The 18,441-nt window shown below is 42.0% G+C and overlaps 1 protein-coding gene across 3 annotated transcripts in view; it reads right to left on the reverse strand.

The window, feature by feature from the left end:
* Positions 1-586: 586 nt before the first annotated feature.
* NTF3 (neurotrophin 3) overlaps positions 587-18,441 on the reverse strand; it is a 94,394-nt gene continuing 76,539 nt past the window's right edge. For all 3 annotated transcript variants that reach the window (XM_088478977.1, XM_088478976.1, XM_088478975.1), the window contains exon 2: positions 587-2,863. In XM_088478977.1, coding sequence (XP_088335103.1) covers positions 2,063-2,842 — 780 coding nt within the window. In that variant the 5' untranslated portion in view covers positions 2,843-2,863 and the 3' untranslated portion in view covers positions 587-2,062. The remainder of the gene's footprint in view (positions 2,864-18,441) is intronic.

The following is an 18,441-nucleotide window of genomic DNA, read 5'->3' on the forward strand; positions in this document are numbered from 1 at the left end:
AGTACAAATAGCACTTTTTATTGTTTTGGACCCAAAAAGCATGATGATGCATAGTTTCTTCCTGGTCATTTGTAAAATTGAATGTATTGAATGCATGTAACTTGATTTTTTCCTTTTTTATATTTAGTACTGTATTTTCCGGGACATGCTCATCTTTTTTCCCTCTATAGACTGTTTTCTCTTTCTGTATGTGGCATAGTCATCCCTGTGTGCATTATTCTTTCTTTTATGCTGTTATCCATTTTTAGTTGTGGATAATGCAGTGATTTTGTTATTGGGTTATAGTCAGGATAGTCTGTGTTTTCATCATTCAGGAGTGTCTGTGTTTTCATCATTCAGGAGTGTCTGTGTTTTCATCATTCAGGAGTGTCTGTGTTTTCATCATTCAGGAGTGTCTGTGTTTTCATCATTCAGGAGTGTCTGTGTTTTCATCATTCAGGAGTGTCTGTTTACATAATTATGTGGTATTTGATAAGTAAGTATTTGAAATAACAGTAGTGTTTGGACACTGTACATGTGTGTTATGCTGGAACTCTCTTCAAGTGACATCACTGACACTTGTGGGAGGGGTCAGAGTTCAGTCAATGTGATTACATCCTTTTTACTGCTGCAGGGGGTAATTTTCTAGCAGTGTTCATACATACTGTATAAACATACTTGCATTTTATAGGATATCATATAATGAAGTTTGAGGTCCCGGAAATCTACAACAATGAGAGAATTGAATGCACAGCAAAATGCAACCCAGGAGGGACAAAGATGTTTACAAAATAGAGGCGTGGGTAGTATCCAGCCTTAAAAAGTACTTAAGGGGGTGTAAAAGGGAGTAGAACAATTTTTTGTACGTTCATTATTGCACTTAAAATTATACAAATATAGTCATGGGAACTCTATTACTTTACACAAATAAATGTGGATAAACTTTCTATTTAGCTTCAAGGTAGAGATGTGCGCTGACCCCTGTCTTTTGGTTTTGGATCTTCATCTTCGTGTTTTGGTTTTGTAAAACCACCCTCAAGTGTTTTGGTTTTTGGATCTTGGTTTTCTTTTGAAAAAAAAAAATTATAAAAAGTTTTTGCAAGGTCTTGCAATCCAAAACCCAAAATTAGGATTTAAAATCCGAATTCCGAACCGTGGGAAAATCAAAACTGCAACTCGGATCTGTCCGGATACACAAAATTCGAGTGGAATCGGATTTCTGGAGAACCGAACCGCACATCTCTAGTTAAAACGTACACTATACCTTTTTTTCCACAGTATTCTCTATATGACACTTTTAGACCTACATCCCTAGGAAAAGTAAAGAAATACAGATATCCTCTTAAGTAAAGTGGCAGTGTTACCATTTATTTTTAGCTAAGAAAAGTTCAAAATATATACTGTTAATTGTCATTCCCCCCCGCCAGGTAGTTTAAATGAGGTTGGCAGTAACACATGACCCACTGTATAGCAAATTGGGTAGAAATTAATATCTAATTCGAACTAAAATGAAGGGCTTTAGAAATGTCTGAAATACAAAACAGAAAAAAATAAAATAAAACAAGACAAAAACCAATTTTATATATACAAAAGAAAAAAAAAGTAATGTATAACATCACTTGGATCTTTTTTTAACATTTGTTTGAAATGGAACATGTTAAGTTTTTTTTTTTTAAATATTATTTTTTTTTCATTATCGAGGTAAAATATATTGTAATTGAATATAATGTGCATACAATTTATACATCTCTGATATAGTCGGATTTGAAAAGTCTACTTAAAAACAGTCACTGGCATGAAAATACTGTAGGAGAAATACTGACATATATATTTGGTTTACTAGGGTCATAGATACTGCTCGCAGTAGATTCGGATGCATACTTTTTTGGGGGTTTCGAAATGCCCAAAAGAAGGCACAGACTTCTTCTTCTTAGATCCATTTGGAGAGGAAATAAAGCTTATATAAGTTTGCTGAAATTTAATAAATAAGAACATCTTATAATATATAAACAATATAAACATTTATATGCTACATGCATATTATATAATTTAAAATAATAATTTATATAGAGACAAGACAAAGCTATGTTCTTCCTATTTTTCTTGATAATGCACACACACAAGATGTGTCTATTCTTATCCACCTCCAGCCCACCATTTTATTGTTTTCTGAAGTCAATGCTCGAACATAAGTTTTAGATGTTCTACATTCAGAATTCCAGTGTTTGTCATCAATACCTCGGCAGCCGTTTTTGACAGGTCTCGCGTCTTTACATCTGGTTTCATAAAAATATTGCTTGACGGGTGAATTGCCAGTTTTAATTTCACCCAACACAGTTACTTGGTGCCCCCGAATGTCAATTGCATTTGTCTTGTCGGTGACCCATAAACTTTCACTGTCACATACAGAATATTCTCCTCGGTGAGCTTTGTGTTCTGCAAATCTTTTCCTCCTTGACGTTCTGTTTGATGATGTAGAGTGTCCAACAAAATCATCCATTAGATACAAGGGTGGAGGCTCCAAGGGAAGACTATCGCTCAAGAGCACACGTGGTGAGTTATAGCGTTTTTGTTTTTGCTGCTTAAACAGCTCGGCTTCTATTGAGATGACTGGCTGGAAGTCAGACTTCCCATTGTCGACCATGTCCAGGTCGATGATAATTTCCGCTTTCGGTAATGTACTCTGCTGGTCATCCTTGGTATTGACCACTTGCTTGGGAATTTTATTTTTTAGAAGGTCGGCTTGCATGAGCTTAACGAATAGGGAATTCACTGAATTTTCTGGTAAATTCCTTTTATCCATGGTGGTAGCGTGGATGCCACAAAGATAAGGAAGAAACATCACACAGAACAGGATGGACATCACCTTATTCACCTGTAAGATCTAAAGGAGAAAACAAACAAAAAGGCAGAATTAGAACCTAATTTAATACTCAAGTTATACAGAGGTTTGTCATGATTTGTCTGATATTTATATAAGAATTAAAGCCGCCTCATAGTGCCCCAACAAAAATCATCACATGCATTAAAGATGACTATATAAACTTCCATTACTATATTTTCAGCCATTATTAAGCTACTACCAGTGTGAAAATAATTCCTTGTTTCAGGATGCCAACAAAATCACTCACTGACCATCTCTCGCCTCTACTACTGCAACCTTCTCCTCACTGGACTCCCCTGCTCCCATTTTGCTCCAATCTGTACTCAATACTGCAGCTAGACCTATCTTTCTCTCCCGCCGCTCCACATCTGCCTCCCCTCTCTGACAATCCCTTTACTGGCTCCCCTTCCTCTACAGCAGGGATGGGGAACCTCAGGTCCGGGGGCCATATAAGGCCCTCGGAATCATTTGCTCGGCCCTCTGAGCTTTTTTCTGCTAGCCTCACCTGGCTAGCAGGGTGCTTAGAATGGCACCCTGCAGCCAGAATCTAAGCAACAGTGCCACCTGGAGCATCCTTAGGACGCTTCAGATGGTCACACCGCTTCCCTTACAGCTCTCCAGAGCATCCTCAGGATGGTCCGGGCATTTCTGTAACCACCGGCGATTGTGACCCTGCCCCATGTGACATCACACGGAGGGGGCGTGGCCTGCACCAGACCCACAAATAATGTTATATATATCAAAATGGCCCTCGGTGGAAAAAATGTTCCCCACCCCTGCTCTACAGAATCCTATTCAAACTCCTAACCATCACGTACAAGGCCCTCTCCAACTCCACAGCTCTCTACATCTCCAACTTCATCTCCTTACACACTCTCTTCTCCCCTTTCCAGTCGGCCAATGACCACCACCTTTTCTCCCCTCTGGTTACCACATCTCACTTCAGAATCCAAGATTTCTCCCGTGCTTCCCCCCACCATTGGAACGATCTCCCTTGTTCCATCAGACTATCCTTCAGCCTGCATTGCTTCAAGTGGGTGTTGAAAACCCAACCGTTAATAAAAGCATTGCCGTCCACCACTTAACCATGTCACCACGTGGTCTACCTCAGCCTCATGCACTCTCCAATTCTCTAACTCTTGCTTCATTCCCTTAGCTGCCCTTACACTGGCTCACTCCTTTTGTTCTCCGTTTGTCTCCCCCTTCTCTTTAGAGCAGGGACTTCCTTCCACCTGTTCTCACTACCTACTTCTCCTGCACACCGGCTACACTCTACACCTCCTCCTTGGACTCTCTGCCCCTGGACTCTCTGTTTTTGTTTCTTCAGATGAACTAGACCCGTTATCTGAATCTGCTAATAGGTTTCAGTTTACGCTGAACATTTCCATTGCACCACTTGCATCAATAGCTGTGTTGATATTTGTAGTGCTATTTGTTACTTGTCCACTGTATTGTACTGTTTTACTCTGTACCGTCTTATTGTTTTGCTCTCTGTACAGCACTGTGGATCACTTTATTTTTCCCTACAGTTCCTGTTCTGCTGTTCCTGCCAATAAACAGTCAATTACTGAGCATGTTCTCTTGTGAGGGAGGATAGTTATAAACTCTCATATCTCCTATAATATAGATGGAAAATTTTTATCTTTTTATTCTATATCCTACCCAAGCAGAATGTTACTTATAGTAAGAGTTTCTTTAGGTAAGATGCTGGAATACACTATTTTATATCTTTTCCTTATTCTATGGTATTCTTGGACTACTGGTAGAAAGAACAAACCCTTCATCAATCAGATTATTGGATTATTGGTGGGAGGACACACGTTAGAGAGGACTGTAACCATTGGAGAGATTAGGGCAACCTGCTTTCTCCATCACATTCACATATCTTTGCGCTGGTGTGCAAGACAGTAAACTTTGCTTTTTTTCCCCACAGTAACCAATCAGACTTTAGCAAGCATTTTAAATAATGTATCAGGCAAATTAAAGCTATAATCTGATTGGTTTATATGGGTAACTTCTCCACTTGTCTTCTTTAGGGGGTTTAATACATCTCCCTCTTATTTCCTATCCCTGAGACCACAATACGATCACTGACAACCCAGGGACAATAAAGGAGACATTTTCCACTTTATATATGAGCTACGTGCTGGCTACCCTGATGTATCTATCTATATAATAACTGGTAATAACTGGTCATTGAATATAATGTTATTATGTTATGCTCCCCAGATCTCTCTTCAAACCTCTCTCTAGGTCTTTCTGCAGACCCCACTAATTGTCTTTCCCCATAGGCATTAGATGGGCATCATAGCAGCCGCCATGGCTCCGTCTTTCTCCGCCAAGGGAGCACAGGCATTCCCTCCCTGCTCCCCAGCTCTAAGATGTCTCTCCTCTGGGGTTTCCCAGCCTCCACATACACAGACTCCGCCCCCATTTCCCATGAGACTTTGGCCCTCATCTTACTTGCAGAATTCTCCTGTGAACTTCGACACATCCCGGGGGCACAGATTGATTAATGGGCGTGGCTTATGGAAAACGCTCCAGAGAGGGCACTACAGTTACATACATGAAAATAGAGTGCAACATTGTTTTAAAATAGTAGAATTATGATTGAGATGTAATTGTTACCAAAACAAACATGTGAAATGAGGAGTACAGTAGACTTACAAATACACTGAAAATGAAGAGATATTATGACTATATATCTATAGTTCATTTTTTAGGCTATATTATTAGTTGGTTATCCACAAGTGTCATGTTATGATCGCCTCAATGCTTGGTTAGCTCTCATAGAGATTACCTATCATCATTCTCACTTACTTAATGCTCAAGTGTCTTTCTCATATGTGTTTCCTCTTGATCACTGAGAATGAATTTTTCTGAGAGGCTGCATTAATTCTAAGTGGAAGGAACCATGACTGGTATCATGCAGGGTTGGAAAATATATGACTATAGTGTTTTCTTTAGAAGTGAACATTTATTTTGTCCTTAAACTGCAGCGACTGTTCACTCATTAGCATAAAAGTGGCGGAAGTGGCTGAAGAAAGTTGATAAAAAGTTATAGTATACTGAGCACAAAGAAATGACTATCCAAGTGAGACAAGTTAAGATCTTAGGGGGAGATGTATCAAAGCTTGGAGACTGAGATAAAGTGGAGAAAAATATAAGGGTCTATGTACTAAGCCTGAGCCATTACAGGCTGTTTGAAAAATGAGAGCTAGGAGCTGACTGGTTGGTACTTTATCTCTCTCCAAGTTTTGATACATCTTCCCCACAGTCTCCATGTCTTCTCCTTAAAAAATAGCAAATGATTCACTCTTTTCCTATTCATCAACGTGACTGGGTTTGTTAGACATGCGGACATAATAGTTTTTCACATTTTTAATTTACAGCCCAATGTATTAAAGATGCACTGAAGACTACGCATCCCCATACACTAATATGGGGATGACTGTTCATCAAGCTTCACTGCGGGACTAATGTCATGTTAAGATGGAATTAGCCCTCTGAAACCAGCTGCTTCATTTGGATCCCTCCGCCTCCTCTGGGCCTGGCAGTGCGCATGTGTCACTGATGGTCGCACACGCGCTGTAATACAGCTGTATGGAACTCGGCAGTGTAAAATTTTGTGGCTGGTATTAGAAGTGAGGTGTATTGTAGAGCATCTCGGAACTGCTGCTTTTCGGAGCCTTTACAATTAATAATAAATAGGCCCCATGATACTTTGGTAATACTATTTGGCTAGTGAAAGAACATTAGCCAATGTAATTATGAAGTTCGAACAAATAAGTTTGTGTGTGTACAGCTTTGCATTTGGATTACACTGTTGTTCCTAACTGTGATTTATTTTTTTTAACACATTCAATGGGGCAGATTCAATTAGCCGTGGGGTTGTCCCCGCAACTAATTGGCGAGCCGGTCCAATTCAATTGCCGGGGATTCCTCACGCGGGGTCTCGCAGTTGGACTTTACCTCGCAGCTCCTGGTGATGCAAGGTAAAATCCATGTTAATACAACCCAATCGGCCTCGCATGCGGGGAAAAAACACATTGATTCCGCAGTTTACGTGGAATCAATGTGTTTACTTGCGTGAGTCACGATTTTATGGCGCGGGGAAAAGGCAATTTAATGGAATAGCTTTTCCCCGCACCACGGCGATTTGGACGGCAATTAGTCACGGGGAGAACCCTACGGCTAATTGAATCTGCCCCATTGAATAAGGGGCATATTCAATTAACCGCGGGGTAAAAATTGCTGCTCCAGACCTATTCAATTAGCAGGGATTCCTCGCGCGCGAGTCCCTGAGAACCCGCACGCGAGTCCCCACAGTTGAACTTTACCTCACAGCTCATGGAACTGCAAGGTAAAATCCACATAAAAACCACTAAATCTGGAAAATCCCATTGATTCTGCAGTTTGCGCGGAATCAGTGTGTTTCCGCACATGAGTACCGATTTTTCGGCACGGGAAAAAGGCGATTTAATTGTATAGCTTTTCCCCGCACCGCTGGGATTTTGCCCGGCAATTAGTCGTGGGGAAAATCCTGCGGCTAATTGAATATGTCCCTAAAAATGTTGCCTTGCATCAAGGGTGATAATCCACTTGTCTCCATTATGCCAAAAGCTGGTGTCACACCATACATTTATGAATGCCACATTTTTCAGCCAGAGAAGTAGTAATGTATAATTCTGAACAAGAAATGCTGTCCTTGTCCCATAGAGGGAAGCAAGCATGGAGAACACCCTGTTATTGTATTGGACACACATCTATTGATATTACACTTATTAGAATAAAGAAGAAAGGTAGGTGCTACTGAATAACAATATATTACATGCAAGGAAATGGGGTGGACAATAAAATCTTTCCTATTAAACTAACAATAAATGCGATAAATCACTGTTCTTCTGCCTGGAATGAATGTTAAAGGCATTCTTGCTCAATATGGAGAAGATGTACTAAGCCTGGAGAGTAATAAAGTGGAGAGAGATAAAGTACCAACCAATCAGCTTCTAACTGTCAATTTACAGGCTGTGTTTGAAAAATAACAGGAGCTGATTGGTTGGTACTTTGAGCTCTAGTCAGCAAGAGTGACGATGTTGCTCCGAATATTAACGGACAACATTGTCACAATTTTTTTTTATCAATCATTAAATTTTATGTAAGGTACTGAGCAATTTTTTATGCAGGGAGAGTGTTTGCGTTCGCATGCTGTACCTGCGATGTTACAGAAGGTATTGTTTTCGGGATTTCGAAAACCAAGCCTTCTGATTCTTCTTCTGCGCATGTTTATCCATGCGCTTGCAATTAGCCTCCGCCCCTGCTTTGCTGTGACTGCCGAGGCTAAGCCCATCTCCAGCCTGTCAAAACTGCCTACATTGATTGAAATATGTACGCAGTTTTTAAATTAGTCTGTATACATTTATATTTATGTGCTTTTATATTTCAAATTTATATATACATTTTAAATATAAAAGCACATACATATAAATGTATACAGACTAATATAAAGCCTGCGTACACATTTCAATCAATGTAGGCAGTTTTGACAGGCTAGAGTTGGATTTACCCTCAGCGGTCACAGCAAAGCAGGGGCGGAGACTGGGGCGGAGTTACAAGATCCTGCAGGGACTTATGGGAAAATTTCCCTCTGTCCCTACAGTTTTCGGGATATTTAAGGTTTTGCTTCATATAACGCCATTCTGAGATGGCGTTATAAAAAGTAAAGATTTTTACAGTAATTTAACACTTTTTGCAATTCAGCACTGTAGAGAGCAATGGCTTGCTCCCTATAGTGTGATACTCTGCGATATGGGAATTAATGGAGACAATAATTGCGTTATCTTCTCCATTATCCCATTGCTGAATAGTGGAAATACTTATAAAATACAGAAATGATAATATCCGCATGTTTTAAGTTAAAAAAACATTGCTGATTAGACCCCTTTATCGCCATCCAAATGATCTCTCTCGACTTAGTACACCCTATAACAGCATTATGTCCTACAGGATTCCTCATCATCAACAGAAAACAGTGTAATATCAAAATTATCAAACTACAGTAACATAACAGTCAATCAATCAAGATGTATCATTGCAGGTTAATCTTGAAAGCACATATGCATCAATTTGGTGATACATTGCTGATTTCTGATTTAAACACATTGCTATATATTACATTGAGAAGGGTCCACTCATGTATTCTTTTTAAACCATACAACTTCTAGGCAAGAAAAATGTATCCAACATCTTTCTGTTTCATTTGTAAAGGTCGGTGGTACCTAAACTTTTTTGAATCACGGCACTCTGCAGTATCAGCAATTTTTTACAGGGCAACCCGTAGGCCAAATGTTTCTTAAATGAATATTTTTGGCTGAATTTCTCAATAAGTTAATTGTGCCTACATTTCACCCTTAATGTCAGTCATGTGGTGGTGGTCAGGTTTGTGCTTCTTTTCATCCAAATACTTTATGAGTGGCAGCCGCAAGCACTGGTTTTGCCTATCACATGGACCATAAATAATTTGATTTGGTCCTGGACCACCAACGCGTGGCACCCCTGCAAGTGCTATGGTACCCAGATTGGGAACCACTGGTTAGGGGCATTGGGAAAGTCAAAACTGTATTTAAAGACAATAATAAACTATATATTCTTTCAAAACCATTTGCAACAAAGTTCAACTATAAAAAAAAGACAGCAAACAGACAAAAAACATGGATATATTCTAATAGGAATGAGCAAATCATTACTGCAATATTTTTGTTCTGATGTCAATGATTTCTGAAATTGGGAATAATTATTCCCTTTACCATTTACTACTTTTATAATCAATAGGGCTGGAAATGTATTTTAGTTGAGTTTAATTGGTAAACACAAAATAAAAATTTTGCGTTCGTAATACTTTATAATATGTGGTAATTATTAATTTAAAGTGTCTGACAGGCCGCAGATACCTAGTGTACTGAATTATGTATTTACAGCTGTCAAAGCTTACAATGGATGTTCTAAGCAGTTGCCATTATACTGAGGAATATGTACTATAAAAGTGCAAAATAATTTGTAACTGCCACTCATCTATTGATCTAGTGCAAGAGTTTGAGGATAAACTCAAAGCCTTCTAAGCAGAACAAGTGGAGAAGTTGTTTCAGGCTATAACTTTAAGTAAAAGATAACATCTGATTGGTTACTATGGGCAACATCTCCACCTGTCTTCTTTACAAGGTTTGATGTATTACCCCCAGAGTGCTATAAGTTTGTGTAGTGGGACCACATTGACTGTTGAGTAGAATATAGATAGTTTCTCTTTTGGTATGTAAGAACATAGGCATTAGATACATTTTTGTATCTAAACATCTGTTATCAGTTATGTCCGGATTCACACAATGTATATGGCCCTCATTCACCTATTGTGCAACATTTAGATTCTTGTTTACAATCTAATTTGCCATTTAAATTGCTTTGGATATATATAAAACAAAAGGAAACATTAACTGGCTTAATGAATGTCAACAATTGCCGCCACTTCAATGACTGAGATAACATGTGACATTGGAGTTATGAATCTGTTCGGCTTCCCCAAGGAGCCAAATCTTAATATAGTAACCCAGCATTTGTAGATATGAAGACTGAGCAAAACACTCTGGTTCAAATCAGAATACACAAATCTCTCCCCTACAATGTCCTCAGATGAACTGAAGTTTTCCTGTGAAGGTTTTGCCGGTGGAGATCAGAGATGTAATTAAGGGCTTCAATAATTAGGTCCACAGAATGTTCTTGGACACGTTCAGTAAAATTGTCATTGAAGTTTGATAAGCACAGATAGACTTGTTTCTGAAGCTGCGACTGTAATTGTCCACAGCTACAAGATGTGATTCTTTCCAAAAGTTTATAAAAAGTTATAGCTCAAGTGAGCGAAGTAATTATCCACAAGTTGGTATAAATACATAATTTTATTTATCTATTAATCTACTGCTAATTGCTGTAATAAAAGTAACTTGTATTATCATGTACAGTAAATGTTTAATAGTAGGATTGTTTTAGCTGTTTTTAATATTTTATATATTTTTTTCTAGTTCTGTATTGTATCACATAGCAAGTTTTCAGACTGCAACATATGCTATAGAGGGATGTAGTCAGCATCACGCCTTGCGGGATGCTGATGGACAAAATACTGGCGCTGGAATCCCGACAGCGTCAGGATCCCAGCATCAGAATCCTGAAGGTAATTATCAGGTGTTAGGGTGTGGGGTTAGGTTAGGCATTAGGGGGAGGGTTAGGGTTAGGCACTAGGGGGGAGGGTTAGGTTTAGGGTGCGGGGATGGGGAGGTTAGATTTAGGCACTACGGGGGAGGTTAAGTTTAAGCACCGGGGAGGAAGTGTTAAGTTTAGGGTGCTGGGAGGGGGAGGTTAGGTTTAGGCACTAGGGGGGAGGGTTAGGTTTAGGGTGCAGGGATGGGGAGGTTAGGTTTAGGCACAAGGGGGGAAGGTTAGGTTTAGGTACCGGGGAGGGAGTGTTAGCTTGAGGGTGTGGGGAGGGGGAGGTTAGGTTTATGCACTAGGCAGGGAGGTTAGGGTTAGGCACCGGGGAGGGCGGGTTAGAGGTAAGGGTAAGGGTTAGTCTTACCTTATTTCCTGTGTCAGGATTCTAACTGTCGTAATGCCGCTGTTGTTATTCTGACCAGCGGCATCCCGACCGCCGGGATCTCATATCCAACCCGCTATAGATTATCACACTGGCAAACAATTATTACATAGGACAACAGTGCATTTTGTTAGCAAAAAAATGCCAGAATGAAGTCTACTCCATCTGCATGACAGATAGCGGGAATAGGTAAACATTGCAGATGCTTCTTGTGGAAGTCAGGAATATTTGTAGCCCTACTAAAATTCATGGCAAGTAAGTATTAATGATTATGAAGTTCAGCTGAGTAAAGAATAACAGAACTCTTATAAATAGACAATTAAAATCCATAAACAGGGCACAGTTGCGACCAGTGTCGGCCCCGACCATTGACAGCGTGACATCATGATGTCACACACATGATCTCATTATGTCATTCAGAAAGAGGCATAACCGACTGCGCCAATAAGTGCAGCTCTGGGGATGCAAGATCAGCTGTATATACTGTGCAGGTGCCCGTCTGGAGCGTCCACAGGATGCTCCGTAGATGCTGCAGCAACAATCCTGGCCGCAGGGTGTCATTCCAGGCACTATGCTAGCCAGGAGCAAGGGCTTTGGGGCGATGGTGCCACCCACAGAGCCACAGCGTTCTGTGCAACGGCACCGGTTGCCCATAGCTAGTTACGACCTTCGTTTTCTTAGTTCTTTTCTGAACAAGCTGGTTGGCCCATGTTCCTAATTTATGTTACTTGAAATTTAGGCATTATACCAAGAAATGTTTAAATATTTTTCATTATTTTATATATATATATATATATATATATAAGCCAGCACTCCACACTAATAGGTAATAATCGCCTAGGTGCCCTCAGTAGTAATAGATACCAGTCATATGCATAGAGAAGCGGTGGCACTCTCAGGACTTTCACTTGAAGAATGATTCCACAACACTCCATGTAGATGCCACGGAATTGTACAGCCCTGGGCAGCTGCCCGGTGTGTCTATACATGAAGATAACCCTGCTGTAGCATCCTTTGGACACTCCAGACAGACACCCGGCAGTCTGTACAGCTGAACGGAGTGTCCTCTGTGCTGCATTTCTCACTACTGTCAGTTCCGCCCCTTTTGCACAATGTCATGTTGTCATGTGCTCAGGGGGAGGGGTTGGCACGGGGCGCACTGCAGCCCTATTACTTTGCTGCTTATCTGCAATTACACTTGCAACTTACTTTAGTGGGTACAACTGGATGGCAACTGAGCATTTGCAGGTAGGAAATGTGTTCAGTGGGTGTGTAGATGAGTGCATGTAGGGTCCACCTGATTTTAGATGACTTCTGAACCAGGGGATAAAGTGGTCCGGAACGAGGCGTTCCATCAGTTCAACCAGCCCACCCTACCCAGTCGCCCTGCGCTGCAGGGAGGCTCCATTTTCCAGGGCGCCCGGTAAGATTTTGTTACCAGCGGCTTCTGCAGTGAGTACTATGGTAGTACTGGACAGCAGCGGGCACAATTTGTATTTTTAATTGTATTTTTTGTGTGTAAGGAGAACAATTACTGGGGGCACTACCACTGGGGGCACTACTAATGGGGGCATTACTAATTGGGGCACTACTACTGGGGGCATTACTTCTTGGGGCATTACTACTGGGGGCACTACTACAGGGGGCACTACTAATGGGGACATAGCATAGGGGGCACTGCATAATGGGCACCACTAATGGGGGCATTGCATAGTGGGCACTGCTTAATGGGCACCACTACTGTGGGCACTGCATAAGTGGCATTGTGTATAAGGGGCACTGCATAAGGGCATTGTGTATAAGGGACACTATTGTGTGTCATAAAATGAATAAGGGACACTACTATGTGGTGCAATGTGAATTAGGGGCACTATGTCCGGTATAATGTGAACAAGATTGTGTTACTGTGTGGCCTACGGCGCGCACTCAGTAGCGGCTCCAGGCACGGGCAAGCCTGTCCGTCACCCGGAGCGCCACTGTATCCGGAGGGCACAGGAAATGCCCACCACCCTCCTGGAGGTAGAGGAAATATTTTAACTCAGGGGGAGGGAGTGGAGGAGGGAAGGGGCGGCAACTCCATACGGCGCTGGGTGAAGCACAGCCTAGCGCTGGCCCTGCGCGCACTGTCCCTTTATTAAAAAAGTACAGAGGACGGGGGGGGTTCCACCACATCTCTAGGACCACTTTAAGCAACCATTAATCAGCCGCTTGGAGACAATTATCACACCGACATGTCATTATTATACAGTACCTGACCATTTGCTGCAGTCAATTATCTCAAAACCCGAATCAAGTCAGCAAAGGGAAGACAGGAGGTGGCAAAGGCTGATGGAAATGGTTGGCTAAGTCGCTGTTACTTTTTTGTTAGCCTGAAAGTCTCCCATCACTGTCTGTCTTTAAGCATTCAGTACATGCTTTTCGTACTGAATAGTTAAAAAGTGACATGACACATCTACAAACCTCCACACAACATAACTATACCATTAAGTTGCCACTGAGGCTGCCATTCTGCGCATGAGGCCTATTTTCTATAATTGTCATATGTTCACTTCGATTCATATTATCTGCTATCTGTCCTTAGTATATCAGATTTTAATTTCTAAATTTTTTTTATAGTTCAAAATCAAGTTTTAAAATTGGAAAGAGGTAAAGTGCAAAACCTCGGATGTGTGGCCTTGCTGATCAGGTCAAAAATGGCGAATGGTCCTGAATTTGTCCTGAAACATTGTCTTGTGGCATACAGTATCTGCTGTGCTCAATTAAGGCAAGAAATTCATATTTTTCATTGATGTCTAGTTGAGGGAAACCCCTTTTATTGGTGCCACATGGCTATTTTTAGAAATCAGAATTTAGACATTGGTGAATTCCAAACCCTATCGATAACAGCCCTTGACTTTGAATCCTGGTTATAGTGGTGGTCTTGTATACCTGTTTCCTTTTTAACCATAATCAGAGTCACATCCATCAAACAGACCCAGACAGGACCATAACTAGGGACGTGTGACCTGTGTCGTTGCACATGGTGCTGAGCCCTAGGGGTGGTACCCTTGCTGCCCCACGGTACCTACATGTGACCAGGAATGGCACCCAGCAGCCAGTAGCGCTACTGCAGATAACATCCAAGTGAAGCTCTGGATGGGCTCCATGCAGCCTGAAGAGCTGCCCAGAGCGTCCTCTACTTCCCAGAGCTGGCAGTCCCGTCCTCTAGGCGTGACATTATGATGTCGTGGGTTTAGTGGTGGGCCAGCACAGGGCGCACTGCCGCCCTTTTACGACACTGTATCCAGGTGAGCTTTTATTTTCTGGCATAAAGCCACCTGGGTATGGAACAGGACACGGATTTCAGCTGTAGTCATGAAAAATGATTCTTTCATTTTGATTACTAACAAACATGTATTAACAACTAATGGGTTATAATAGCAGTATAGGGAGTGGCATTTATTAAAAGTACAAAATACAATTTTATAGGGCTGTCGCAGTTTTCTTTATAAAAAAAAAATAATCACTGGCATAATAGTATTACTGTTTGCACAGATCACTAAACTAATAAACCTGCAAGTTCTAGTAATGAGATTACCACCACCGTTTCCACTAACCAGGTGCACCAAATGGACATGTAATTAAGGACATTACTATTATCGAGACATCATATGCGTTGGTGATGAGGAAAGAATTCAGTCTTAGGTTTCCACAATTTGGAAAAAAGCTTAAGTCAGATGGATATCTCATTATGGGCGGGATGTACTAACATTGTGCTGTACGTCCCGTCAGACATCGCATCCCTAGTGATTGCACATGTACTAACATATGTGATTAGTACCACAAAGGACAGCTCTTCCGATAAGAGCTGTCCTTCCCGATGCACCCTGGACTTCAGGTTTATGACCAGGGAGTCCATCTGCGCATGCGCAGAGTGACGCGTCAGAATCTCGGTGGCCACCCAATAGTACATTTGGAAAATGCAGTAAAACCCTGAAAACCATTTAGTACATCCCACCCTATGCAAGAGATAGAACATTAACAGAATATCAATCTACAATATATAACAGCATACTAGTAAACTCTCTGAAATAGTAGCAATCTCCCTGACTCCCTGAAGAGTCTGGTAATCTCTCTGATTGCTCCTTACCCCCATTATGAAACTTTTATATAGAAAAAAACAGAGATATATACATTCAAATGGGATCATTAGTATACTTTCCCTGCATTGGTTATAAGGCACTATGGCCCTCATTCAGAGGCGGTTTCAAGAAGCAAGCGCTCACTCTGAATGAGGGCGGCCGCTTCCTTTTATTTAGTGCGGCCTCCTGGTTGCTAGCTAAGCCGTGGGTTACCACCCACAGCTTAGCGACCGACCAGGGTGATGGTCGCAATGAACACCATCACGACCATCGGGGCTTGCGACGAGATCCTAAGGTTGGGTCTCGGCAACCGCAAGCCCCAGGGAGCTTCCTGCTCTGATCGAGCAGGAAACTCCCCACTGACATCACTGCTGATGTCAGTGCGGCCGCCCACAAAATGGTAGGCGTTCCTGCCTCAGTTTTGGAAACCACACCCCTGGCCTGCCTACAAAATGGGGCGAGCTGTCGATCACCATCGATAGCCGCCCCTTTTGTAGAGAGCTCCGGAGCAAGAGAGTTTCTCTCTAGCTCCAGGGCTTGCGCACGCGCAGTGTGGCCGCTGCACGTGCACAGGACTAATCATCGAACCGGTTGCGAGCGCATCGGCGCTTGCGACCGGGTCCGAATGAGACCCTATGACCATACTTTCCTATTTTTAAGTGGGCGGCAATGGGGGGGGGCTGACGGTCAAAATCATTATGCCCCGCCCCCTCATGGTAAATTAACTTGGGGCAGAGCCAAATGACAAAATTCTTGTAGAATCGCATAACTAAGCCCCGCCCCCAGCTCGGGGATCCCTATTCTCCTTGGGTCTTCTCCCCATTCTGCCAACTTCACTAGGAAGTGGGCAGGAATGCGGGAGAAGTGCCTACTCTACCGGGGGTCCGGGAAAGTAGTCATGTATGACTATGGGCTCTATTTACTACAATCCGCATATTGAATGCGGATTGTAGTGTGATATTACCGAGTGAATTCGCATTGCGAATTCAGGCAATATCACAGGGATTTACTATAAATCCCTTGCAGGGACAGAGCTTGTGATAAAGCTCTCTCCCTGCGGATCCCATCCGCACTCTAGTCGCGGTATTTTTTCCAAAAATACCGCGACTAAGAGCCCGTGCATGCGCTGACCGACCACCGCTACTACCCCCCCACCGACGCTAAGCCCTGCCCCCCGGTGCTAAGCCCCGCCCCCCACGATCGCGGGCCCCCGCGACCCCCCCCCCGCGATCCCCCCTCCCTTCATTACACTTACCTGCATCCTCCTGGCCTCCGGTGATCTTCTCCGGGCTTCCCGATCAGGTGATCTCCCATACTGCACTGGGGCCCGATCACCTGATGCCCGGGCCCCAGTGTACTATGGGAGACCAGCTGACCGGAGAGGAGCCATCACCGGAGGCCCAATCACCGGTCCCTGGATTCAGGTAAGTAAAAAAAAAAATGTTTCATTTTTTTGTTCTTTTTTTTACAGCAATCAGCTTGCGGTCTGCTTAGACCACATAGCTGATTACTGGTACCCGGCTCCCGCCGCTGCTCTCCCCGTTAGAGCAGAGTGGGAGCCCGGTAACCGGGGGAGACCCTGGATAACGCCACCTCCAGGTGGCGTTATTATCACAGGGCTTCCCCCGGTATTTTTTTACAATTTATTTTTAGTAACTCTGGTCGGATCACATTTCCCATTACAATTATGGGAAATGCGATCTGCTTTACTAAAAATAAGTGATACTGGGGGTTGGAGTAGAATTTTACTAATTCTACACCAATTGCCCTGTATTAACTATAGGTGAAACTAAAATAATGTGAAACGGATGTGAAAACACCCTTTTTCACTTTATTTTAGTAAAAATAATGTTAATAAATAGAGCCCATAATGACCCCTATGGCAATATACATTTTCTGAAAAGTATCAGTGTGTTTTCATCAACAAGTAGATCTTACTAACTGGTTTGGGGCTCATTTACATTTGGATGTAAACTAATTTTATGACTCGCCCCTCAGATGTAGCAGTATACGCCCACTTTACCGCTGCGCTCATAGGTGCTGCTTTCACAATATCCCTGTAATGCTTTTTCAAAAGTCGGCAAGTATGTATAAGAGTGAGGAGAAAGTTAGACAGTAAGATACCTATGGACGGACTCCTCTGTAAATAGCATTATACAGACTGGTGAACCATAGGCTGTACTTATGCTGATTGTCTTGTATGTTGATGTTTTTTTCTTGTTTCCTACTATTTTTATTTATTGTGTAGGATACAAAAACAATCACATGGGTAATACTATATAGTGTTCATTTTGTTATGAAAAATAAATGAAGCACTTTCATCTGAGAAATTATGAACATACACTTTACATTAACTGGCGATAGACTGTATAGGTAACAGCAGAGCGGGGAAGGACAGAGAAAGGATAAAAATGAGTGGGCAAGGATGATAGGTAAGGGTATGACTTGCTCCTCCCGGTTCCGCAGGTCAGTTAGGAGCTTGAAAAAGATATCAGTTACAAGATCCATTTCCAGTATCAGCATCGTCTATGATGAGACAAAGAGTACATCCATTTTCAAAAGTGTTTCTACCACTGAAACTGTCAGTTCCCCATAGCGCAACGAAATTTGCTGCGCTATATAAGAAACTGTTAATAAATAAATAAATAAATAGAGACAATAAACCAAATCCAATTTGCAATCTCTGTAATGGGAGGCACACCTTTCTTCCACAGTTTAGTAGTTCATAACCCTGCAACTGGGCAGAATTTCATAGTCTTAGGTATTGCATTGGGTTTCTTATAGAGCAAGGATAAGGGAGAAAGTCAAGAGTCCAAATC

The sequence above is a fragment of the Taudactylus pleione genome, unplaced genomic scaffold, assembly GCF_031769625.1.
Source record: "Taudactylus pleione unplaced genomic scaffold, aTauple2 ptg000225l, whole genome shotgun sequence".
In the NCBI taxonomy this organism is placed as follows: domain Eukaryota; kingdom Metazoa; phylum Chordata; class Amphibia; order Anura; family Myobatrachidae; genus Taudactylus; species Taudactylus pleione.